This window comes from Emydura macquarii, unplaced genomic scaffold (assembly GCF_026122565.2).
Source record: "Emydura macquarii macquarii isolate MOO-44397 ecotype Brisbane River unplaced genomic scaffold, CSIRO-AGI_Emac_v2 contig_2417, whole genome shotgun sequence".
In the NCBI taxonomy this organism is placed as follows: domain Eukaryota; kingdom Metazoa; phylum Chordata; order Testudines; family Chelidae; genus Emydura; species Emydura macquarii.
Genome location: NW_027132554.1, coordinates 1,439,253 through 1,466,232, shown reverse-complemented (window position 1 = coordinate 1,466,232; position 26,980 = coordinate 1,439,253). Strand labels below are relative to the sequence as shown.

The 26,980-nt window shown below is 49.3% G+C and overlaps 1 protein-coding gene across 1 annotated transcript in view; it reads right to left on the bottom strand.

Moving 5' to 3' along the window:
• Positions 1 to 4,965: 4,965 nt before the first annotated feature.
• Positions 4,966 to 26,980, bottom strand: part of LOC137161994 (cholesterol 7-desaturase nvd-like) — a 32,472-nt gene continuing 10,457 nt past the window's right edge. Inside the window, exons 2-7 of the mRNA XM_067561507.1 lie at positions 16,012 to 16,200; positions 13,965 to 14,143; positions 11,931 to 12,056; positions 11,179 to 11,298; positions 7,971 to 8,147; positions 4,966 to 5,184 (exon numbers count right to left, since the gene is read on the bottom strand). Coding sequence (XP_067417608.1) covers positions 5,023 to 5,184; positions 7,971 to 8,147; positions 11,179 to 11,298; positions 11,931 to 12,056; positions 13,965 to 14,143; positions 16,012 to 16,200 — 953 coding nt within the window. The 3' untranslated portion in view covers positions 4,966 to 5,022. The remainder of the gene's footprint in view (positions 5,185 to 7,970; positions 8,148 to 11,178; positions 11,299 to 11,930; positions 12,057 to 13,964; positions 14,144 to 16,011; positions 16,201 to 26,980) is intronic.

Below are 26,980 nucleotides of genomic sequence, written 5' to 3'. Positions count from 1 at the left end.
CATGGCTCTCCAGTTCACCTGGCAAGTGGCTTTTTATACCAAGGCTTCCTGCTAAGCTCAGTTCAGCTCCATCTCCTCACCATCATGGATTGATTAACCACTCAGAGCCTTTGAAGAGCAAAGCTGTTCAAAGCTCCAAGGGTCAGAGCCTCAGGGCCTTTACCAAGGCACCAACAAACCAACCTCTCTCAGTTGCTTTCTCAGGGTATGTCTACACTGCAATTAGACACCTGCATCTGGCCCATGCCAGCTGACTCAGGCTCACGGGGCTCTGGATTAGGGGCTGTGTAACTGTTGTGTAGACCTTCAGGCTTGGGTTGGAGCCTGGGCATTAGGATCCTGCGAGACGGGAGGGTTGAAGAGCTTGGGCTGCAGCCTGAACGTCTACATTGCAGTTAAGCAAGCCCGAGTCAGCTGTCACGGGCCAGCCATGGGTGTCTAATCGCAGTGTAGACATAGCCTCGGGGGTCCACTTCCCACTGACACAGCCCATACAGAGAGAGCAACCAACCAACCAACGAACCCACAGACAGACCAAACACACCACTCACCAAGTCCCATTGCCTCCAAACACAGCGGCTGTAGATACACCCTCTGAAACTCTCGGGTTAGCTGCCTCCGTTTGCAAAGGCGCCATAACACTGAGGGGTGACCTCTGGTGAGCTTTTGCCAGGCACATAGTAACTTTCAGGGTTTTTTTTACATGTTTTTCTCTCTAATGCTTTTACCTTAAGAATAAAGGTACTTACTTAGGAAGAGCTGGGTGGTAACTTTGTAAGTGCTGGCAATACACTGGTCGTAGTGCTTGGCCAGAAAGCAAAGAGCAGGTGCTGGCTGTGAGGCAGACTGGCTCGCTGGGAGGTCATAATGGAAGGCAGGCAGCTCTGCAGCCTTAAAATCCCCCCGGTCTGAAGGGAGTGGGACAAGGGTCCCTGCCCAAAGACAGGTGACGGCTGGAGACCTGACTGAGCCCTCCGGGAGTGGCCCATAGGGTGGATGGGGGGCTAAAGGGGCAGTTACTCTGAAACTGTGAAAATGGTTACAGAGGGTTTTAAAAAAAAAAAAGACAAGTAAACTCAAAAGCATATGGTGGGCATCTTTGCTGTAAAGTAGGTGGCTAACTTATAGCTTCAGGCCCATTTAAAGTAAGGGAAGATGACACAATTCAAGATGGCTGCCGGAAGATGACACAATTCAAGATGGCTGCCAGAAGATGACACAATTCAAGATGGCTGCCAGAAAGCGGCTCATGACACACTTAAAAGCCACACTTACTGAGCGTGATAATCGTGGGCGTTGCCAACTCCAGGAGGCTGAGGTCCCAAGAAGTGGCGTGACTCCTCAAGGACTTGTTTTTCAAGAGGGTCACTTGTCTCATCCCCCTAGGAAGACTGGGCCTGGACTCAGCTCCCAATACTTTGCCATGAAGAGCAGTGAAAGGATCCAGCTCTTCCGTGTGCAGCTGTCCAGTGTATTTGCAGCACAGGGTCCCGAGGAAGTTGCTATGACAATCTTGGCCAAGCTCAGCGGAAACAACCTCTGCCTGGTAGCCTTTAATTTTCATATCCTCCCCGGTCTGCTTTGCAGCCCGGTCATATATGGCCGGAAAGGCTCCCCTTGAGTGATCAGCTGCTAGTTGGCTAGATAAAGTGTCACTCCCGAGGCAGTGAATGCTGAGATGCTTCCAGGGGACGTTGGAGATCGTTTGTAGCCAGATGTAGGGTGGAAGGCTGGCACTTGTTTCATTCTCCTCTTCCCCCATCCTATCTCCCACTCTCTCCTGGCAGGAGAGGGACGCTGCTGTTTGTTTATCAATCTCTCGTGCTGTATTTGTACAGGGTTTCTCGATGGCACTAGAAAGAGGAGGTCACATACAGGCAACAGAGGGCTCGCTGGTGTTTTTAACTCAAGTCGGTAGCTGGCTTTTTAGCCAGCTTGAGCCAGTGCATCCACACAGTCTTTGCACAGTGCTTTGGCAGCATGTACCCCCCACAGGTCCGGAGCGCAGCTCTCTGAGTATGCACAGCCCACTAGGACAGCAGGCCGCACCCAGGGCATTTGCCGCAGGAGGGGGCACACTCATAATCTCAGCTGGCAAATCTCAAGATTCTTCCAGGGTCCAGCCAGTTGTAGGAGCCGATGGCCTTGGTTTTGGATGCTAGGAGTGTTGGAGTTGTGTTGCAGGGCACGTATGTTAGCACAATTAAAACTTGTAGTTCACACAAGTCCCAGCTGGAAGGGTCTGGCTGCGGCTTCTGAAGCCAGGGATGAGTTTTAACTTCCCACTAGGTGGCACCACAGTGCTGTCGGTACTATAATTAGCCTTGACCGTATTCGGTTTTAATCGATAGATGTTGGTCAACATCGATTTCCACTGACAAACAAATCTATGGAAAAAATCTCTTGCTGGGCAAGGCCCTACTTAACGTGCGCTATTGTGGGCATTGCACATTCCACGGGATTTGGCTTCCGCTGCCGTTTTGACAGCGGGCGCCCCCCCTGTGCTTGGGACTGCGCGTGGGAGCCCCCGTTGTCAGCCCTGGGCGGCCGACGGGAAAGTCTCAGAAAACGAATAATGGACTTTATTACCGTAAAGAATTAGGTCCATTATTACTTTTCTGCAATTTTCCATGGCTTGGCCATAACTTAGCCGCAATTTTTTGGCCCTCATTCCACAGTTCAATTAGGACCTTATTGATGGGTAACAATCAGCACCCTCTTGCGCCATCAGGGATGGGCATCATCAGTCCTGCAGCTGCACAGAGAGTCCGCTGCAACTCCATTGCCATGGTCCCCTCTCACTCACTCCACAGCCGGGTGTGTGGGAGCTGTCCCCAGGTCGGAGCTATTCAGCAGCACCTATACCCGGATGCTGGCCTCCTCCTTGTAGGCCTGGCCGGGGGAGGGGGGGATCTCTGCTTGGCCAGGCCAGGACCACAGCCTCCCTTGCACCTTGGGCCCCAGTCTCTTGGGCCCCTTACCCATGCCCTAACCTGAACCCCACCCCCTTAATTTCCAGCCACTGTAAAAATAAAAATAGTTAATAAAAATATTAAAAATAAAAATCAATATTAATCATCAAAATTTTAAAAAAATCCAATTCTGTGAAGTCTAACTTTAATCCCCTGGTGTAGGATAGGCAGATAAGATCTGGCAAACCAAACTGCACGTTCATTTCCCCATTTCATCCACCCCAAGGAAGCCGTATGTAAAGCTCAGCTGAGTGCTGCTAGTTTAGAACGCACGAGGGTTCTCCCTGGGACCTGTGGAGAATGACGAGGCACGGCACACTTGGTGTATTTTTACTTCACACATTTTTACGAAACCTTTGTACTATAAAAATAGTACCTATACAGAGTCTACCAGTAAAGGCAAGGAGCTAATTGGTCACAAAAGCCCATTTCACGTCGCAGAAAGAATTTTCACTGAAGAGATGAAACCGGTGCCACTTGTTAACACGTCTCTGGGGGATGTGCGAGCCAGGAAAGAACCCAGCTCCCTACAGGCTGCCTCTTCCTGGCTCCAATTCTTCCAAGGGTTATTTGGGGCACTCATTGCCATTAGCACACGCTCAGTCACACCAGAGAGCCGGACATTTGCAAGGGATTGATGAGCCCCCTCGGCATTGCTATTTCCCATAGTCCAGACCTGCTCCAGCATTTAGGTGGTAACTGCGAAGGTAAGGGACTAGTATAAGCAGTTCACGCTGTAACCGAACCACTAATGTCTTCAGAGGCTAGAGAAACTCTTGGCTGGAAAGGCCTCAGGCTCACTGTTTATCAGTGTTTTATGGTTCAGTGCAAAAACAAAAGGCTTAGTAAAGTGCAGAATTCACAAGACACAAGAGGGCGGTTTCGCAGAATGCTTTGTGACACCCTCATTTTGTATGGCACAAGCGCCCTGTATGGCAGACAACGCCAGGCAGCTCCAGCAAGCGAGGGTGGCAGGCTCCCAACGGTTCTGTGCTCTGCTCCTTGTTTTTGGTGGCTGCTAGCACAGCGTAACTACATTACAATGTGATCCCCACGAGAGCTAAAGGCCAAACTCTGCCCTGACTTACCCGGAGTAAACAGGACTCTAGAGGTTGTGAGTCGAGGCAGAATTTGGTCCTTCTATCTCTACTACTAAGGAACAACGCAGAATGGAAACCGGAGCAGTTATTAGCCATCCCAGCAGAGCTCGGTGTTCGTATACATGCTAAATGTTGATTACACAGTGTGTCAGCTGTCTCTGCACGTGCCTGACCTGAGTACATGGCTTTCTAAACAAGTCCCTACTGGTGATCCCAGAGGAACTATTCATTTCTCAAGAGGTTTGGTTTTTACGTTCTTCCACTGTAAAACAATCAGGAAAATGACTTCCCTTCTTCACTAGAGGCTATAATTCCATTCGTAGCTGTTCAAGAGCGGATAAACGCCTTGGAAAAGTAAGACTCCTGCAGAGAGCTGCCAGGGACCACCTCTAGCCAGTCCTGACCATTGCTGTGTTCCCTTGCTAGTTTCTAAGGACATTAGCAAGAGAACGGATGATCCGTCCCTTAGAGTAACCCTGCCTGTTCCTCATCCCTGCTAGTAATCCAGGTTTGACACCGTGACTTGCTGTGGGGCGGAGAATGTCAAATGCCAGCTTTAGGGGATTGGAGCATGTGAGCCCTGCAGCATCTACGGATCAGGGGTTTGCGCAATTGTCTCCGAGTAACAAAAGCTGAGAAATATAGAAGATTTCTAGAGAGGAGTTTGTGTCTCCTTGTCCCATTGGAGATGGGGGCACCCAGTACTACAGCTCAGCTGTGACAGCAGAGCCTACACAACCCTTACGAGATTTGCCCAGCCATACATGGAAGACACTACGCTTGGCCAGCTAGACGTATTGAACTAGAGAATTTTACTTGTACTTGTAGATTCCCGTTTGTGCCACTGAAAATATAGAAATGCAGCTGAATTAGCGTGCTCTGAGCTTGGCTGTTGTGCTTATTGGCGGGTGAGGGATGCAGCCATTTGACATCTTTTGCCCACATGCACGTCACCAGTCCAGGCCATCCTTTTGGGAAGTGAATCTAGTGCTGTTCTCACTGTAGAATTGAGCAAACCAGCGTCTGTGCCTCTGGATCATGGAATCTTCTTTTACCAGCAGTGGTTTCGAAAGATATTGCTTGTTGTTCCAGATCATTATGTCACGTTCAAACTGTGGAGGGAAGAAGCAGAATCAGTTTAAATCCCTGGCACTTTGAACTAGAGGCTCAGTCACTCTACCAAGACTCTAGTGATGCTACTGGTGCAGCACGCGAGCATCCACGGAGATCCCCCAGGCTCTGAAGCAAGCTCAGCTATTTACCTTTTGCTGGCACTGTGTTTTGAGTGTTTATTAGCCACAGAACAGCCGCATTAAGTCCCCTACGTCCTCATCACACAAGCTTAGGGGATTTTTAGGAATTCATAATGCCCCTTTCGTCCCCATTTTCTTTATCAGACTCCTTTGTTGTGTTCACCTGGGATCTCTCAAAATTTCTATTATCTTGGAGGCATTTCCCCTTAGCACCACTTAAGGTTTAGGAGAAGAGTTTATTTTTAGCACCTTTCATAGGCTCCAGGTGCTGAACAATACGAGTTTCCCTTTCCAGTATAAATATTATAACACCAAGCAGGTGTGGGGCTCATCTTGTCAGCTATGGGCAGCCTTTAAACAACTCAGCAACACACAAAATGTTTCCATCCACAGAAACCCCAGAAGGGTAACAAGTCTGGCCTCTGGCAGCCCAGAATGGGAGGAGATGCTCTCCCAGTAGGAAATACCGTGAAAGTACTGCCTTCTCTTTGAGACGGAGAGTGAGCCAAGTCAAGGGTTTGAGCTTGTCGGGCAGGTAGCAGTATCTCGCTGGGAGAGTCATGCTCGTATCTAGGCTGCGAACTATTAAGTGATGTACAGGGTAAGACAAACAATGTGAATTCCACCCAGACATAAGAGTAACGGAGCTCAATTGGCAGAGCAGCCTCTGGAGGGACTAGTGTTGCTCTTACACCTCAGTGACACAGGCAAGATCCAAAGTCTGCATGTGTCGCATGCTTAAATTGGACCCTCGTTAGGTCAGTGGCAGATCGGGCTGCCTCCAGCCTCGAGAACACCAGCCTAGTTCCAGAACTACCATCCCGAGTCCGAGCAAATGGGCTCCAGCTTTCTTCCAGTTTACACGGCCAGCTGTCAACTGGATCCAGACCTTGGGGGGATAAGTCACTGAAGGAACGCCAAGGCAGGGAGGGGTGGCGCCAGTCCCGCCTGGCAGAGTAGCGCCAAGGGGATTGCTTGGTGTGGTGTGCGCTGACAGAGAGGTAGGGTGGTCCCGAGGCACTGGGCAGGGACTCAGGAGTTCTGGATTCAGCTACCAGCACAGACTTCCCGTAACGTCAGGGGAGTCCCCTAATTCTTCTGCCTCGCTGCCCCATCTGTCAAAGGGGGAGTGCACTCCTAGGTCCCCCATGAGATGGAGTGAGTCACTGCACCTCCTGTAGGCAGGCTCTGTCTGTCGGTCTGTCTGTCAGCGCACAGAAGCCCGGGGCTCTGATCTCAGGAGGGGTTTTGAGAGGCTACCAAAACTAATTGAGGCCTTTGCCAGCCATTGTGCAATCTCCAGCTTAGAGCGCCTTGCTCCCACAGCCGGCTCCTTCAGCTCCCTTGGATGCGGTGAACCTGGAGCTGCTGTTGAAATGGCTGCCGGCCCTGGAGGGGCTGGAATGGCTCTGCCATGGCTCTGTTCCCCCGTCAGAGAGGTCCAAGGTCGTGGCAATGGGGAGTGCTGGGTAATCAGCAGGCATCAGAACAGCAGCCCCCAGCACCAGGGGTTGTGAAGCACTGAAAGGAGCTGCTGGAGCCCTCCATGTGCCTCCCCGCAGGTCAAGGATTCCCAATAGCAGCAAAGCACCAGAAACGGCCCGTCTTTACTTGGCCAAAGGCCCATGGTTATGCTAAGAGGCAGCCCTCGCATGGTCTCCCAGGCTCTCAGCCACTGCCGAACACTGAACTGGGACTAACTGCGAAAGCCAGGTGGAAATTTCAGCGAATACCACACGGTGCTGCCGTCCCTTTGAGCCAGCCAGGCTGGTGACGGCACGCAAAGCTGGACTCTGCACCACCCTGCTCCCTCTCCCAGTCGCAGAGTTGGCTGCCGTATGCCAAGGCCCAACAGACTAGTGCCCCATTGCCTTCGGATATTGCTTCCCCTAGGCCTTTGGGCGCCAGCTGTAGTGGTCCAGAACACTTGAACTGGCCCAAGGGAGCGGTCGGCACCCAAACCCCGTTGGCTTTCAAAGCACCAAGCGCACAAGGCAGGGCAGTTTTGCCTCTGACATTCACGCCTGCCACGTTTGTGGAAGTCGAAGCCAGACACACACACAAGAAACGCACCAAGAGCCATCTTTGTGTAAGGAGACTTCGCTGCCTGCCGGCTCCACTGCCTTTAGCATTCAGCCTCCTGTCCCGGCGTACGGGACTGCCCTGCACGTCTGCAGCATTACCAAAGGTTGAGGGGGGCACTTGGGAAACAGTCTGCCTTGTAATCCAAGCCCAGACACTGCAGCCCCGAGTGCCACAGAGCGTGGCTGGTTACGGATGCCAAGACAGCAAGGGGCTTCGCAGTGCTTACACCCCCTCCCTTTAGAAGCAGCTCTTCGGCTACGTCTGCACTTCATGCGGGGAGAGGGCACAATTCCCATCTTGAGGCGGCATCCCTGCGCTTGCGCAGTCAGAAGCGTAGCCGTGCCGAGAGCAGCGGGAGGGCTCGCTCTCTGAGAACGTACCCAGTGTCTTGGACCGGGCCGGGGATCTTTCTGCAGAGCGTGATGCCCATGGAGCCCCTCCCGCTGCCACACTGCACCCTAGTGTTCGCCCACCAGCTAACCAGCACTGGTGCAGGCGAGGCTCCTCCAGCTGGGACTCACAGCCCAGCTCAGCGTGCAGACCCAGCCATGGCGGCTTACCTGGATGCACTCCACCTTCAGAATGAACTTGGGGATCACCGCCGGCATGTTTCGCTGGTAGTAGATCCGATGGACGACATGCTGCAGGAGAGGCTCCATGGGCGTCACGCTCTGCAGAATGATCCCCCGGCCCAGGAAAGCGTGTTCAAAGGTCAGGAAGACCAGCCCTGGCCCTACCTTCAGACAGAGAAGGAATTCAGCTCATTCCCGTATTCACGCAGGAAGGCCACAGAGCAAGGGGGGGGGGCCAACCCTCACCACCGATGGGCTGAACATAGTTCTGCTGGGTCCAGGGGCCAGAGCCTGTATTTAGGGGCAGAGTCTCTGCCCAGCGTGGGGCTCCTTATGCGGCTCAGGCCGTGCTATCCCAGGCAGGAGTCTCCATCTGATGTAGGGGTGGGCATAGCTAGCTCCCAGCTCCCACCCTGAAGTCGAGGGCAGGTCTGGGCAAATGGCTCTGGGTCATTAACGCTGCGCCAGGCTGCAGGAGCGTGTCAGGGAGCTGTCACTGCTGGCTGCGCTCACCTTGCCACCGCTCTCCCCCACGAAGCCCAGTGTCTGGTCCTATACATTTTCTTCCTAGTAATCACCACCCTCAAAGGCCACAGTTTAGAGCCACACATGCCCCACAGCCAGGTGCAAACACTACGTTCATGGAACAGGGAAGTAGATGAACATGAGAGTGATGTGTGGTTTGATTTTCCCTGCTTTGTGACAGAGCTAAAGACAAATGCATGTCCCAAACTGGCACCACATGCCCAGCATCCCGAGCCCAGCTAGTCAGATGCCTCTACGCTTCACCCTCCGAGCCGGCTCTTCCCAGCTGCCCCTGCTCCAGTCTTCAGCAGAGCCCCTCTGCCCTGTGGGGTTTGGGCTAGGTTAGGAAGTGACAGAGGCTGGGTTTGCCATCCAGGTGTTGCTAACCAACCATGCCACTTTGGGAGAAAAACTGTGTTTTACCCTGTGTATGGCTCAGGCTCCCAGAAGAAGAGCTCTGTGTCAGCTCGACAGCGTCTCTCTCACCAACAGAAGGTGGCCCAATAAAAGATATTACCTCGCCCACGACACAAACAGCATTTGGCAAAGGTATGAGACCCATTTTGAGCCCCTTTATCTACAGGAGGTGCCGTGTACGGCCACTTGTGTTAAAATTAACATTTGCTCAACGGCTTGTTTCTCAGTCTAGTCAGGGTCATCAGAGGCTTCCTACTGCCAGGCCTGTCCTTTGATGGACACGGGTCCACAGCTTCTTCCTCACACACTTTGAACATCCCCCATCTGGAAGAGTCCCTACAGCAACACTTCATACCAGGAGTAAGAATACGAGCCAAGCCTTTTAGCCAACAGCTGGCTCGTCCTAGGGCGCTGCTGCCTCCACTCTAGAAGATCTGCGGCCAAACTCAGGCGGTTCAGAGACCCTGTTGCCAATAGAACAGGAGCCTCAAGAAGTGGGGCTGCCAAGCCAAACCGTAAGGTGTAGCCTAACGCATTGCAATGAGGGAAGCCTGTGCAATGTAGCTGTAATCTATGTTAAGGCGGGAAACTATTTTTGCCAACTCCAAATATTTCCAAATCATGAGTCAGACCCCAAGAGCCAGGAGTGCTTTGGGGTTTTTTTTAGAAAAAACATTCCATTGCATTGTGTGGTTGACCTTGGTTTCCCAGTGTATGTGTGGTGCCAGCTCTCCCAACTAAAGGTGATTTTGGCTCCCCACTCTTGTTGACTACCTGACAGTTTGTATGAGGTGCGCATCGCTCAGCTGCTCCCCAGACCTCACATTCTAATTAATTCTACCCAGCCCCCACCTCAATTCTCTGCATTGTTCTGCACCCCCCTAACCAGGCCAGGCCCCTCTATCTCCCACCACTTCTTACTATATGCATGTTTTCTAATCCTTTAATCGGTCACGTGGCTTTTCTCTGAACCCGCTCCAATTTACTGATGTCCTTGAACTGTGGGCACCAGAACTGGACACAGTATTCCAGCAGTGGGTGCAGCAGTGCCAAATACAGAGGTAATATTACCTCTTTACTCCTAGTTGAGATTTCCCTGTTTATATATCCAAGGATCATATTAGCCCTTTTGGCCATGGTATGACTCTAGGTGCTCTTGTTCAGCTGATTATCCACCCTGCCCCCCACCCCAAATCTTTTTCAGTCACTGCTTTCCAGGATAGAGTCTCCCCTCCTATAAGAATGGCCTGTGTTTGTTCCTAGATATCACATTCGGTGGTATTAACGTGCATGTGTTTTGTTTGTGCCCAGTTTACCAAGCAATCCAGATTGCTCTATATTAGAGATCTGTCCTCTTCATTATTTACCACTACAATTTCCCGTGTCATCGGCAAACTTTATCAGTGATTATATGGTTTCTTCCAGGTCACTGATGAAAACGTTAAATAGTGTAGGGTCAAGAACCAATTCCTGTGGGATTCCCCACTAGAAATACAACCGTTCAATGATGTTTCCCCATTTATAATTACATTTGAGACCTAGTTGTTTATTAATTTGTGCCGTGTTGATTTTTGTATCATTGCAATTTCTTAATCAAAATGTCGTAGGGTACCAAGTCAAATGCTTGACGGATGTCTATTAAAGCAACACTTCTCAAATAAACTTGGAATCTCATTTAAAAAAGAAAACAAGATCTATTTCCCATCAACTCATGTTGATTGTTATTAATTATATTCCCATCTCTTAATGCTTTATTAATCAAGTCCCATATCAGCCATGCCATTATTTTGCCTAGGATCTATGTCAGGATGACCAGCTTATAATTACTCAAATCATCCCATTTATCCTTTTTAAACATTAGCTTTTCTTCAGTCCTTTGAAACATCCCCGCTGTTCCATACAAACCCTCAACTGCTTCCATAAGTTTAGACAGAAACAAGCCCAGTCACTCCACGGCTGTTTCTCTTCCTCGTGTTGCTAATGGTTTGCATCTTCACTCCTCAGGACAGAGTGCTCTACATGCATCCGTTCCCCTGGGTCTTGTTCCACCCTTGGAGACATATACAAAAATGCATGATGCTTGCTTGTGCCTCTTTTCACAGCTATGTAGCTGTGGCACAGGGAAGTCAAATCACTTAGCTAAAACCAGCAAGTTTGTGAGAGTGCCCACATTAGATTTCATTGTGCCCTTTAATCACTAGAACTTCCTTTGTTCCTGGCACTTGTGAGCACTGTTCCGTGACGTGTTACATACCTGTCTGGCTCGAACAGCGAAATCCATCCAGGAGAAGTGCTTTCCAAACACCGTTAGACTATGTTTAACCTCTAACTGGGAACAGTGCTTATTGGGTTCTGGTTCTGGCTGCCATTCAGCCTAAAAGAGATTGAGAAGAAGTGACTTAGCCCTGGTCTACACTTACCTGGAGATTCGGCGGCAGTCAACCGGAGTTAAGCAAGCTACACAAAAAACTTGTGTAACTCCCGTTGACTTCTCTGCTTCCCTTCTGCACGCCGTCTTCACTGCACTGCGCCGTCAATGCAGCGCCACGCCACTTCAGGAAGTCGATGTATTAAAACCACCTCCTCATCGATTGAGCGAGTCTACACTGACCGCTCAATGGATCCAGAAACATCGATCTGACGGTGGCGACTTTGCCGCCGTCAGTATAGACATACCCATAGTCTAGAGACACAGGAAAAAGAACAAAACAAGACATATGGAGTAGGACCGTTGTCGTTTGAGTATCTTGTAGAATATCTGAAGTTAAGGTGGAAAGGGAAGAGGCTGGTCATATTTCCCAAGAGGCTTCATACAAATGAGTCTGGCTGGAGGGTTGAGGCCAAGTGCAAGACAGGAGAAGGGCGCTCAAGCCAACCATAAGGGTGTGTGAGAGGAGAGAAGGGCAGAAGATATGGAAAACTCTGAAGCAAAGGCAAGCTTGAACTGGACTTGCAAGTCAATGCAACGACTCAAATTTAATACGTGTGTTATGTTGATCCTTTTACCTTCCAGCAGTGCTTCACAGACTCCCACAGCTTGGAGTGTGTGTATCTCAGGTCAACTCCACTCATAAAAACTGGTTCGTGGAGAAAAGTTAGATGCGCAAAGTCTGCAGCGTTTTCTGGGATCTCCTGCATGTGGGGAACAGTAACTGTTACCTGACAGACTCCGTCAATACACGTTAATTTGTTCCAAGTTACATGTCCATTCTGATACAGGCAACGTATATTTCCAGTGACACTGCAGCAACACCCAGATAGCCCCACTGCACCAGGTACTGTGCGGACATGACCGTGACAGTCACTGCCCCGGAAAGTTTAATGACAAGACATAACAGATGGATGAAACAAACAAGTGTCATAGCCATGCGGGGAGACTGAGGGTCTCTTTAACAAAATCTTGTAACAAGCTAATATTTGGCAGCTGCTTTAACCAGGGTTCCTCTCCCAAATTCTCCCTCCTTCTTTCCCCCTGCATTCCTGCATGCAGCCTGCCCCAAATCTTGCTTTGTGCCTCATGTTTTCATGCACGCACCCCCCAGTTTCCACCTTGCTGTTGAGTGGACAACAGGTAACTTTTGGAAAAACATGTTTTGGATTAACAGTAGTTTTGGCCATTCATTTTCATAAATAGAAGTGTCAGCAGAGGCTGGTACACAAAAAGTCGTCAGAGAAACTCAGAGAATTCCCCTGATATGAAAATGGCTGCCATCTTCCATTGTGCTAAGTAAAACAGAGACCTAACAGCTCTCAGTTAAGATGCCCTCCATCAAAGTAGCCACCACTTCCCATTGTTTCCAGTAAGAACCATACCAGTCACCATTTTTGGTATGAGCAGCCTGTGGCCTTATTTCCATGGAAAGCATTGGGGAGTGGCAGCCATTTTGAGAGAGACAGTTCTACGTGGAATTCTTTGTAGGAGAACATTTGTCGGCTCCCGCTGAAGAAAAAACTTTGTTATGAAGATTAGCAGCAAAAGAGTTACCATTAATCAGTAAAGTCTCTTCAAATGTATTGTATGCACAAGATTTCAGTGAGTTTTAACTCAGGGAAATTTGGAGCATCTGTGTTGTTCAGTAGTTAAAAGATGATTCAGAAGAGAAACCTCTTGGGATTAGGTGTACATTTCTAAGAGGATCCTTTCATAATCAACTCATTTTTAAGTCAAACTAAATTAACAGATTCCCTTGTCAAGTCTCAGATCGTCCGTTCTGTATTCAGAGAGCACGTGCTATATGTTTGGGGAGCTTATGCTGCATTCTCTGTACACAACGAAGCGATTGGATTCCTGCTTTAAGTGCAGAGGTCAACTAGAGTTTAACGATGGAACAGCGAAGTGGAGCCTCCATAATAAAGGCTGCTCTTTCCTGGTTACATGTCCTGGTTACATGCCACGTGAGTCAGTCAGACACCAGTCATCTGAGAAGAGTTACTGACAGTTCCAGTTAAGAAACAAGGCAGGCAGTGTATTTCAGCGGGATACAGCTTAGCGACCAGTTATATGAATGTTTTGTGGCCAAGTGAATTGGACCATCTGAGATAGGCAACCGTCATACCAAGAGCTTGTGTATATTTCCAAGTGCCATTTAATAGAAGAGGGGAAATGGTCAAGTCTTACTATGGGCTGAGATTTTCAGAGAAGGCTTTGGGAGTTGGGTACATACCCCCTTGGTATTCAGTTGGGTGCCTAACTCCCTTGAGTTTCTTTTAACAACTCCAGGCACATCCACATGCCATAACTGAGTGGCTGGATGAAGCATCGTAGGCAGATCTCCAACTGAAGTCAATAGGAGTTTGGCCTTCACTAGACTCCAAGAGGAAACACTTGACACAGAGCTAAGGCCATTTGTTTAGTGTTCTACCAGCTCCTCCCCTTCTTCACCATGTATGAATCAAAGTTTAAGAGGGAACGTTTCAAAGCTCGGGCTAGTGATTGGTAGAAGTGGAGTCCTCATCTGCTTTCGGTAGGGTCTAACTTCCAGAGCACAAAAACCTGCAGCACTATCCATACTCTAGCCAGACCTAGTAGAAGTCTCCTACCTGAATGTGTGCATTGACAAAATGCTCTGTGTGGCCGTGATACACCCACTCGTTCGAGGTGATCTCCTCCTGCTCTGGGACAGCCCACATTGGATCAACGCCATCACAGTGATACCAGACAAGGATCATTCCATTTATTTCACACGAGGGCCAGGTTTTAATTTTTGCAAAGTCTGGCACTGCAGAGGGGAGAAATAGGTTAGCGCAGCCTAACACTGGGTCATCGTTTCATCCAGCCCTGAGCTTCAGCCATCAGCACAGAGCGGCAGAGACCTAACAGAAGGCGTTAGCACTGCACAGCATCTCTTGTGCTGGTTGGGTAGGAGCTGAACGCTCTTCCAGAACAATGCAGAAGGATGACTGGTTTTGTGGCTTGTGTTCGCCCACGTGAGTCTGATGGTACCTCTGCATTGTGGCCTGGGCTAGCTACTTGAGCTTGGATTTGGACATGGGTAGCTAGCTCCATTAGCGCGTGGCTGTCTACCTGGGCTGGGAGGCTTGCTGCCAGCTGCAGTGTAGACAGACGCTTGGGAGCCCAAACCTGACAGGGTGGATCTAAATTGATGGGTGTTTTAAAATGTTTACTTGGATTTTTTAAAAGTTACATTAAATATATTTCTCTTTTTACAAATAAACCTGATTAACATTAAATCCGACATTATGGCAACCTATGTTAACCTATGTTAAGGTCTAAGTTTAATTCATTCAAATCATTTAAATGAATAAAATAATTCACATCAATGAGCCCCCCTCTATCTGAGGCATTAAATAGTGTTGTCTTTTAACTATATACAGAATCAAAGGGCGGGAAATCCTCTTTCACTTGAGGTCAGCTCAGACTATACAAACGTCTCACAGTCTCATGTCCTTTATAGATTCATAAATCCCACAAAGGCCAGAAGGGACCGTTTTGATCATCTAGTCTGAACTCCTGTATAACACAGCCAGAGACCTGCCCCCAGATAATGCCTAGAGCAGAGCTTTTCGGAGAATATCCGGTCTTGATTTTAAAATGGTCAGGGATGAAGAACTCACCACATCCCTTGGTAAATTATTCCACTGGTTAATGACTCTCACCATTAAAAATGTAGGCCTTATGTCCCATCTGAATTTGTCTACAACTTTCAGCCACTGGATCATGTTCTACCTTTATCTGCTAGATTGGAGAGCCCAGTATTAATTATTTGTTCCCCAGGTGGTACGTATAGACTGTGACTAACTCACCCCCTCACCTTCCCTTTGTCAGGATAAATAGATTACGCTCCTTGAATCGATCACCGTGTGGCAAGCTTTCTAACTCTCTAATCATCTCGTGGCTCTTCTCTGAACCCTCTCCAATGTATCAACATTTTTCCTGAGCTCTGGACACCAGAACTGGACACAGGATTCCAGCAGAGGTCGCACCAGTGCCAGATACTGAGGTCAAATAACCTCTCTGCTTCTACCTGAGTTTCCCATTTATTCATCCAAGGACCGCATTAGCTCTTTTGGCCACAGTGTCAGATTAGGAGATCATGTTCATCTGATTATTCCAACATCCCCCCCAGTTCTTTTCAGGGTCACTGCTTCCCAGGATACAGTCCCCATCCTGTCAGTATGGCCTACATTCTTTGTTCCTAAAGGTATACATTTACATTTAGCAGTAGTAAAACACATATTGGTTGCTTGCACCCACTTGACCAAGTGATGGTTCGGTATCAGACATCTGTCCTCTTCATTGTTCATCGCCCCACCTCACTCCCCCCCCCCCCCAATTTTTGTGTGCAAAATGTATTGTGATGATTTTATGGTTTTTTTCAGGTCACTGATAAAATAGTTAAATAGTGTAGGGCTAAGAACAGATCCCTGAGGGCCCCCCCTAGAAATTCACCTCATTGATGCTAATGCCCCATTTCCAATTCCATTTTGAGACCTGTCCAATCTGATGTTTCAAAGGTTATATTTGCTTAGGGCAGTGGGTTCTGTATCAGAAGAGACAGAGCATTGCCATTGCCACAAGTTCTTGGTTGCAGAATTGTGGGGAGGGAAGGAGAAAGAAGAGAATCACCTTTTTCAGCATATGGGATTGTAGTGCATTTTCCGTCTTCTCCCCGAAACTGCCATCCGTGAAATGGACACTCAATGCAGTTACCTACCACTCGGCCACCAGCAGCAAGGTTAGCACCAAGGTGTGGGCAATAAGCATCGACTACGTATACTTGTCCATCCAGAGCACGGAATACAGCAACCTGTTCCCCTAGATGTAGAGATACAAGTACATGGTGAGGCTGGCGAACAGAGTGGTCTTATGTTAAGGGTTTGGGCAATATGCCGGTTGCTGTGTGCCCTATAATATCTTCAGAACTGTAACGTGTGTTTACAGGAGGTCCCACAAGAGGTGAACACATCAGGGCACCCAGCCTGTGAAACAAACAAGGAGACGGTTTCCATCCACACAGTTCTAATTCCAGTTCTTTTGGGTTCCCTCAAAAGTTATAATGTTAGTCAGGAGAGCTACTAAGTGGTCAGTTAAGCTGAGCAAAGCTGTTTTCCTGTCAAGCTAGTCAAAGGCTAGTGACTTTCCAGTCAGTCCACTCTGGCCTAGAACGACTGGCATTTTTTGAGAGTTGTATTACTGTCTTACATCTGTCAGCATCTTAAGTGACACCAAGAAGTATCCCAGCTGGTAAAACAGATTCCATACTTCTTCCTTTTGACCTACAGGAGCACATCTGCCCATCGCTACCCAGAGAATCAGAGCTCACCTTTCTGTCCCCATGTCAAAAGGGCCATTTTCAGTGTACCTGCTTAACAGTAGGAGTTCTGAAGCCAACCATTTCTACAGCTAAAAACTAATGACAGAGATGAGGTATGTACAGAAGGCCCAAATCGAGGGAATTCCCACTTTGGCATAAACCAAGGAAGCGAGCCTTAGTAGATTCTAATTCCTGAGAAGCAGATCATCCAGGCCATCATAATTTACAAGCTGATTTAAACACATACATATTTACAAAAATGTTCTCAAGAAATGCAATTATTTCGCTTCGTTTCAAAGGACTTTTATTAGATGAAAACAAAAACATTTGGTCAAGAAGATATATTCATTTTAAAAAGTTGACAGAAATTTTCAGCTCAGTCTAAGCATGGCCTTTAAAGATTTATCATGCTCATTTGCACTCAAGGAAGATGTTTGATTTACTGTAGACATGATTTTGATCAAGTTTGGTTGGAATTGACCATGTGGGTTATTGATTGGATGGACCTGTATTGTGGTAGTCGTCTTCCATGGGAAAGAGAGATGGGGCAAGAAACAAATGCAGGATTGTTCCTTTAATGGCTTTATCCAGTCTAGTTTTAAGACACACTAGCAAAGGGGATCCCAGTACTTTCAATGGAAGGTCAATCCAAAGTCAATACAGCTCACAGTTAGGAAAGTTTAACTTCAAGTACACAGTCCTGGGTTTATAAAAGTGAGGGTTTATGTGTGGGAGGGAATGGGGGGATGGGGTGGAGGAAACAGAGACACGAGGTAATAAAGTTTGAGTGGGAAAAGGGAAGGTTTGTTATAAGGAAAAAACAAAATTCTGAGAATTCCTGCCCCCTCTCCTCCCCCAATACGGCCATTGGCTTGGAATGGAAAATGAATTAAACAGTGCTGCAGGAGGTGAGTGTGTAGGAGGGTGTGTGAGAAGGGGGGAGGTCTTAGATCCACCCCAGGAGAGAGGGTGGGGGGGCAGTCATTTAAAAAAGGGTATGCAAGTCTGTCATCTGTGTAGGGCTGTCAACATGCATGAAAGCATACGATCTCCAAGTGACTGTCCCAGCATGGCTGGAGAAATAGGCGCAAAATTACTGTACGTACACACCCAGGGTCCTAAGTGAAAAAAACCCTGGTTTTCAGAACGGTGGCTTCCTTTCCCTTCTCTACTGGAAGTGCAGCCGTAGACGAGCCCAGGTGGGATTATTCTGGGTATGCTGTTTAGCCACAAGATGGCACCAAACTGCAGCTAGAGGACGCTTACTAGTGTGCAGAGATGTCGCGTAGCATGAGCACACCTTGGGCTGGCTAGATCTTGGAACGGTGGGATGTAGGTTCCCAGCAAATGGTGAGCAGGGCGTTTGGCCCAGGATTATGGATGAGCCCCATACACCTCAGTGTGCGCTGTCCCTGGAGTGGGGTTAGTCTCATAGTGGGTACCGCTCACTTGGATTACATGGATTTCCCTCGCACACTGTCCAACTCCCCATCCCACGACTCCTCTCACAGACCTCTCCTTGACACCGTCCCTGCCTTGGCCCGTTTACTATTGTCCAAATAATGAAGTGCAGCGCTTCTCAACTGCCGTCTGCATTCGGAGGTCCTGCAAATGCAGGTAACTTGAAACGTCGCAAACCAACAGTAGGGTCGTCACGCTCACGTCTTACTGGGAGCAGAGCAGGGCTTGTTTCAGTGGTGCAGCTGTCGACTCATTGCTGGAGAATGTGTGCTGAGAACCATGCAGAACTATCTCCCCGGTGGTGTAGGAGACAAATCCCTGAAAGTGGGACAAGGACGAGAGAAACAACTCAAAGAAGCGCTTCTGCAGGCTTGAGAGCGGCCCCAGGAAGAGGCAGCCAGTGACTCTTGGTGAAGGCTGGAGCACTCCTAATCCGAATGATACAAATTTTGCTTTTGTCTTTTGCTGACTGAGGCAAAAAGAAAAGTGGGATGGAGAAGCTTGAGCAAATAGGCTGGAACCGGTACATAAACAAGGGGTTGCAAAGAAAATGTCCCCCCGATTTTAAGATACAAGAGGGAAATTAAAGGCCTTATTAAACAAATCAAGCTGAAGCTCACTCAGATGCACTCAGCGGAAATAAAGGGAACAAACTTCTGGCCTGGGAATTAAAGACGTTTGCTAGGGATTACGTGGATTTCCCTCAAGTGAGCAGTACCCGGTATCAGACTAAGCCCGCTACAGTGACAGAGCACTACAAGGATTGGTACTGACCTGGCAATCCAGAACTAGGTAAAGATCTGTAGCTATCTACAGGCCGATGGTCTCTCAACCTCTACCGATGCCGAGGGAGAGGAGCAATCACAGTCACCTTAACTCTAAGGGCTCTGCTGAAGTAAATGCCACTGCCCCCGTATCGGGAAATAGCGTTCCTTTCTAATGACAGACAGAGAAGCGAATCCAGAAGGCCAGCAGGACACACACCACAGTGGGAATGTCTGTGGGAACCAAATGAAGCAGCTTTGGAGTGATGCCACTTCCTACATGAATGGGTTTCACCTGCTGATTCTCACCTTCCATTCAACTTCCAGCATTACAAGAGATGTTTCTGAAGCAACTTACATCGAAAAATAACCAGGAGGAATACCCAGACCCATTGGGGATACGCCATGGATTACCATGCTTGCCAGATGACAAGTGCAGTTGTCTGGGTTGAACTGACTGCAGACAAGCGCTGGGATTTTAAAGCAGTGGAAGGGTTTAGAATTGAACAACCAAGTTAACCTGGATTCCAAGAACAGATCTTCCTCAACATGTCGGGAAACCCTATGCTAAGGGTTGCTCTGTTGCAGTGAGATAAGAAGCCCGGCAGAAATCAATTTTTATTTTTGTATAATTTTGACAGCTATGTTTATTTTTAAAGGTGAACTGCAATAGGCTGTGTGTGGGGAGGGCAGAGTAGGGGAAGGGGCCAAGAGAACGGAGAAAAGCTGAGTTTTCTACCGTTGACACCACCTTTCTTCCATGCCCACAAGACATTCGTGTCTCGTCTGGAAAACCAACACCATAAATGTCACTGGAGACAAGTGCCTGGGAAGCTGAGCAGTCAAGGGGCGGCAGGAAGAATTTAAGACAAAAGCCAGCATTAATTCCGAGTTAACTTGAATGCCTAATGAGTGCACATCATAAAAGCAGCAGAGAAGTCCATTGGAGGTCAGATGTAAGGTTAAGCCTTCTGGCGTATAGTTACCTCTTCTGTGTATGTGCTGTAACTACGCCTATGACCTGACGCTGCACTTTAGTTACCTTTGAGTCACTGTTTATACAGGTGACAGAGTATGTTTGAGACACTTTGCAAACTGTGAGCTAAATCGGTTCATCTGTAATTCAAGCCATTTATAAATCTTTAACCTATAAGATTCTTATTTAGATAGAGCCGATGCACAGCTGTGGAATGCTGTAAAGCGTTGCATTAGAAGTGAAGCAGACAGAAAGCCAGAGGGAGCATTGTATGAACGGGTCGGTTCACTAGATTGTGAAGCAGGATGCCCACCCTGTGCCGTCACAAACTAAGCTCTTGCATAACACCTGTAGAATCATAGGGTTAGAAGGGACTGCAAGGGTCATCTAGTTCTAGCCCCCTGCTAAGATGCAGGATTTGTTGTGTCTAAACCAGCCAAGACAGATGATATCCAGCCTCCTTTTGAAAAACCTCCAGTGCAGGAGCTTCCATAACCCCCCGAGGCAGGCTGTGCCCCTGTCCTACGTTCTTACAGCTAGGAAGTTTTTTCTGAGCTTTAATCTAAATCTGCCATGCTGTAGATTGAACCCATTGCCTCTTGTCCTGCCCTCTATGGCAAGAGAGAAACTTTTCTCCATCTTTTTTATCGCAGCCTTTCAAGTATTTGAAGACCGCTATCACGTCCCCCTTAATTGCCTCTTCTCCAAATAAGCATACCCAGTGCCTTCAGCCTTTGCTCACATGACTTGCATTCCATCCCTTTGATCATCTTTGTCATTTGCCTCTGGATCCTTTCCGGTTTCTCTACATCCTTTCTATACATTGGTGACCAAAATTGGACACAGTACAGTCCAGCTGAGACCTAACCAGTGCTGAGTAGAGCGGTATTATCACCTCCCATGTCTCGCTTGCTCTGCTTCTGTTAATGCAACCTAAAATTGCAGTTGTTTTTTTTTTTTTTTACAACAGCTTCGCATTGCTGATTCCTGTTAAGATTGTGATTCACCACAACTCCCAGATCCCTCTCAGCAGTGCTACTGTCAGGCCAGTTATTCCCCAGTCTGGATTTGTGCATTTTTCTTCCCTACATTCAACCTTACATTTGTCTTCGCTGAATTTCATTTTGTTGTCTATAGCCCAACTCTCCAATTTATCAAGATCCCTCTGAATTTTAGCTCTAGCCTCCAAAGTGTTGGACACCCCGCCCCAGCTTTGTGTCATCTGCAAATTCGATCAGCCTGCTCTCTATTCCTACATCCAGGTCATTAATAAAGATGTTAAACAACACCGGAACAGATCCCTGTGACACCCCGAGGGCTGCAGCGGCATGTGAAGTATCTGTTTACTACGTAGGCATTGCATGAATTGCAGCTGTCCACTCCGTGACTATAACAAGAATGGCTGGTCCAGCATCTTTCTCCACCCCAGAGCAGTAAGAATCGCAGCCAGAGACTGCCATGAGTGTTATACCAGGCCCTCTGCCTTCATTTGGGATGGCACCAGGTTAGCCAAATCACTGTAACCATTTCTCCAGTTTCAGGTTTGTTTCTTTTGATTTCTAAAGAGCGACCAAAGGTACCGAACCAGCAGCCCTAGGTGCTTGTTTGTAGTGCTGGTGCCTGCCTAGATGTGGGAGATCAGCCAAACATGGTATTTCACGCCATTGAGGCTGCCTAAATAAATGCGGTGCCCACAGCTACTGAAAGCGTGCCACGAAGAAGCCTGGCACGCAGACAAACAGCTGCTCTGAAGGAGGTGTCAGCACCCCAGGCACTCCTAGGCACTCCGAAATCATATGAGTAAGTGCATATGTCCGCTAGGCTGGGCTCACTGGGGCGCAGACACTGACTGTTGTGCAGGTGACCTGCGTGAACGCAGACCTAGAACCCTGACCAAGAGGGATGGCAAGGGGAGAACCCCACCCAAACCATGCTTCACGAAGCAGAGCTAGGCAGTGACCACTGTAATGTTAGAAACTTGGCAGGCAGCAGAGTGACATGCTGCTCCAGGGAAGCGATGTGGAGGCTGAAAGCTTTCTCCCTGCAGAGCAGCCATATGCAGCGAAGCCACTTGCGGCGTTACAATGCACTGTGGAAGGGGAGTCTCCCAATAAGGCAACTGGAGGTTTAAACTGCCTCGTAAATAGCCGTGCAGACACTGCAGGCGTGAACAAAATGGTCCCCAGTCCACATTAACACAGTCGTCGTCACATGGGGCTACATGAATACGAACTAGGAACCTTTTAGTTTGTGCCGGCAGCGTCCACGTGGGGGAGCTACCATGCAGCACTTTAGTACACACTGCTACTCACACCCCTGTGGAGCAGAATCCCGGTTATCTGGTCTAATTGGGACTGGGGCCTGATGGGCTCATCAAAAATTGAGATAATCTGGAGAATGGGAAAGTGCAAGGCTGCAGCACCAGCTAGTGAGAAATCACCCACTTCTGGACCTGTGTACACTGGCTGTTCGGTTAATACGGCGCGCCAGATAACGGAAGGTCAGATAAACTGGGTTCTGCTGTACTCCCAAGTGCGGGGCAGTGTAGATGTAGCCCTGGCTTCACTTCTTTACTACATAAGTGATTCAGACTCATGGCATGACGTTGCTAAAGAAGGCAGAGCCTTTGTGCGACAAGTTTGATCTCTCTGGATTCTTTGAAGGGTGAAAGTCCAGGTGCACCCAGCCCTTCGCCTGGTAACTGACTGGCTGTTTTTTGAAAGCGAGTCACAACTTCCTCTGTGTAATCACAACAAAAAAATCCCCGTGGGTTCCTCCCCCTTTGTGTGCCAGTCCGGGGTGATGACCTCTTTTAGGAAGCTGGCCCTGTAAGCCCAGCCCTGGGGCCTCAGCTCCTGCAGGCATGAGACGGTCGAAATCCAGCTTTTAGTTTTTAAGTGAAAATCAAGTTTCTAGCCCTCAAGAGTGTGAAGAAAAGCGTGAAATGTGACCAGAGCACGACTGAGGTCGTGCCTGCTGCCTGAGTCTGCAAACCGCCTGCAACTAGCGCTTAGAGGGTGAACTGCCCTGGAGATCTTAGTGGGGCATTAACTGCCCCCCGCCGCCAAACCAGGAAAGGGCTGCGAGGGGCAGGAAACATATGGAATTACCCAGCCCTCCCCCCCCTGCAAACCGTCACATTCCAGTACTGCAGCAGGTGGGGCATCCTCCCTGTGGCTCCCAGCCCTTGCCAGCCCTGGGGGGGAGCAGAGCGGGGCCCCTACTCTATCAGTGAGGGGCAAAGGCAGGGCTGCAGGGATAGCTACAGGGGACCCTGCGTTGTGATGGCCCAGGTTGCTTGAAAGTCATTCAGGGCCGGCTTAGGACAGCCACTTGTGACAGCATAACACACCGGCAGCTGAGTAAGGGGTGGGTCTGGGCTCAGGCAACTTTTTGAGCCCTATGAATAGCTACTGGAGGAGAGGAGGAGGATGGAAGAGAATGGGGTGCAAGGAAATGGACCTAGAGCATCTTGCAGGTCACTGCCCTGGCCCCAGGGAGTGGAGTGTGGGACCTTAGCAGATGCTGTCAATGGCCATGGCAGGAGAGGAGAGGCAGTTTCTCATCCCCAGCTCTATACTGCAACACAGCGTCAGTGCCTGAGATGCAGCAGACCAGAGAGGAGTCCCACGTCCCACTGTGACCGCCAGCTGATCTCCCAAGGCAGCCCCCCGGCACGTGCTCTGCACAGGGGCCCAGAACTGGGTCCCAACATCGGAGAAAAGGTGAGGGACTCACCTCCCAGATCACAGACCTGACCGAGGCGAAATGAACTCGCTGGCCATGGGCAGGCCCCACTGGCTCTAGCCCCCGCTCCCCTGCCCCCACACTGCTAGCACCTCCTCCACTCTGTCCCTATGGCCGCTTCGTCATCTCCCACCCAAGAGCCCCGCTCGTTGCCAGGCCCAGGCAAAGCAGAGACACCGGGCAGGGCCACCTGGGCTAAGTGCAAGGAAAGCAGCACCAGGATTACCTGCCCTTCTGAGAGCAGCACAGCCCCTGCTCCTCTCTGGTGGCTGTGCCCACAGCACACCTTCCGAGCGCCTAGCATGACAGCCACCGCGCCAGCTGGGGCCTGCGAGGGTGGCTGAGATGGGTAGGACACCGTGTGTGGAATGAGAGAAAACCAGCTGCTGTCTTATGCAGGCACCTGTTTGCCCCCAGCGGGGGTCAGGGGAATGCTACTCGTCAAGGTTTCCGTCTCATGGGGAATTCCAAGTATTTCGTGCTGGTCATTCCTCACTCAAGCTTTGGCGTGGGGCGCTTGAGATGGGGAAAGGCCAGGGAGGCAGGGCAGCTCCGCTTGAAATTGCATTTGCCTTCCTGAGAGAGGAGTCCTGCAGGTTAGTACCTGGAGTCACTCGTGTGCTCCAAGCTGCAGGTGGGAAGCACGGCTGGGCAGTGACTGCCTGTACTCAGGAAGGCCCTGTAAACCATTGAACTGCAAGTGGGTTTGAGGATGATCCCTGCCAGACTAGAGTGCAATATGCCCTTGTTCCCAAGCGTGTATTTCCAGCTCTGCTCACCTCTGCCTCTTCTCTGGCCCTCCCACTGTCCTCCTCCCCCCCTCCAGCAAGCTGATTTTCTTTATGAAATATAGAGCTGTTTCTTATTTCCTCATTTTTTGCTTTCTTTAAATCTAGCACCTTTGTACTGCTGCATTTTGGATCCTTTATTATTTGTATTACCATAGCACCTCTGAGCCATGGACTACGACCCACTGCGCTAGATGCTGTACATAGATAAGTAGCTAGTTGTCACTTGTTCCCACCATTTTCCTTGTTGTGTTCTTAACCATACCAGTTCCTCCCTAGCAATAAGATTCAGGTTTTTCCTCATTAGAGGAAGGTCTATTTCCTGGGCATACAGCAGCCTTCTAGAATCTGCCCAGTTTGAAGAGCGTTTGGCTGTTTGTTACCTGCCAGATCCAGATAATTCAGATCAACAGGATTATAATATTCTGTAACCCTGAGTTGGTCCTGTTTTTATTCTCTCTCTCTTCTCCATCCGAGTCTGTAACAGGTGACCATTTTCTATATTTTTATTCTATGGGTCCTTACACCCAGAAGATTGTCCTTACGCACAGAAGACCACGCTCTGTGGTTGAGCATTTGACGTAGCACCACCTCTTAGCACCTTCTATCCAGGCATTCAAGAGTCAAGTCCGCCAGTTTTTCCTTGTGCCATGCCTTTTAGACAATGAGCACCGTAATACTGACCTCTAGCACATCCTGGGTTCCCCTTTCTCTTTACACAGACAGTCCTGCGAGTTCTGGTCCCACTTTCGTTACTGCAAATAAAGGGCAGGTTTGCACTATCCAAACAACCTTTACACTTGCCTTTTTACTTAAATTAGACGCTAACAGTTCCAGCCTGGGAAATCGATACCTCTTCGGCCAAAGTAGAGTCTGACTATGGTGAGAACCCTTTTGGAGTTGAATGCTCCAGGCAGCCAAAACCCTCCCTCTGCACCGTTGGCATCAATCTTTTCTTCACTTGCACTTGGCCATGGAAGACCTGAGGTCACCTGCACCCTTGTCTCAAGGAATTCAAGCTCAGATCAAACCTTTCTTCACTGAGTATCTAGTTTCTTATATTGCACTTATCTGGGATCAGTGTCTCTTTCCTCCAACCCCCAGTGAGTCTTAGGGGAAGGAGAAGGTTGGTTTTGGTGCCATTAAGGGCAAGCTGCGTTTCTGCCTTTTGCTTGGAAGGGGATCCTTGGTTCACGGCCATCCTGCTCTCTTGCGAGTTCCAGGTTCATGGGCCAATTGCCAACCAAGCTCCAGCTCTTCCGCACATAAGTCTCACTCTTGCAGTTGGCAATTGCATTGCTCCAGTGTTAACATGGCAGCTGGGGGAGGTCAGAACCATGCCAGGTGATTTGGGCCAAGCCACGGAGGACTTAGAAGAGCACGAAAACCTCAAATGACCCACTAGTTACTGAGGAGCCAGCCGACAGACAATCTGCTGCGGAGCCGAGTGGCTGCTGCGTTATGCACCAGCTGTAGACATTAAGGTGGGTGGTTTTCCTTGACCTTTTATTTCCACTTACACTAACCCAGAGGAGACTCCAGGAAAGGTCAGGATGTCCAGCGCCCTTCCGCTTTGAGGGAGTATTTGAAAGGGTGTCCTGGCTGTGCCCTGCAGCCTCCGGAGAAGGCAGTGGGGCCGTGCAAAGAACTGAGTGTATAGTCAAGTCAGATCTCCAGTGTCTGAGGGAGGGGCCAGAAAACACCGGGACTCGACTGGGCAAGTGTTTTAAGGCTGGTGTTTAGCCCATCCCCTGGCAGGTTTGGTTGCCCTGTTGCTATGGCAGTGTTCAGCGGGAAAGAACACACTGCTGTTCCAGCAGGAGCATTCGCAGGCCTCCGTTTACACGCCTCCGTTTCCTAGTAGTTCCGTTAACGTTTGTTGTCTGTTTCTGTGTATTCTGCAACCTGGTCACAACCATGGAACTACACCCTGCCTCGTGAAATAAAGGAGTAAGTGCGGCACGTTCCACCCCTCTCTAGCCCTACGGAGCCACAGTCAGTAACTGGACGTGAGGGCAGAATTTGGTCCGTGGTGTCAGCAGCCAGGTCCTTCCAGGAAAGTTGTATTGTGTGGCCAGCAGAGACAGTAAATGCAATGCCAGGTTCAGAGCCCTGCTTTCCCCCCGCCAGTCTCATCAGTTACTGTGATTAGGCGTTAAGCAGCACAGCTCATGGCAGCACAGAAGGCTGCTTCAAGTTTGACTCCGCGACCGACAGTAACGGCTAAGAATAAGCACAGTCCCCAGGTCAGTTGATCTGTATGTTAGACCCTGAGCCATCGGGGAGCAGCAGGGGGATTATCCCCAGTGATGCACTCTGCCTTCAGAGGGAAAGAGAGTCCCCCAGCATCAAACAGGGCAGTCCTTGGGGACGCTCATTTCCACTCCACACTAGCAGTGGATAGCATGGGTCTGGGATGTCTGCGGTAGGGAGAAACGGGCAGGGTTCAAACCGTACCATGAGAGAAGGACAAAACCCACTGGACCCAGCAGGAGACGACACTAGAGGAAAGACCCCCACTGATTGCGATAGGAACCCCCTGTGC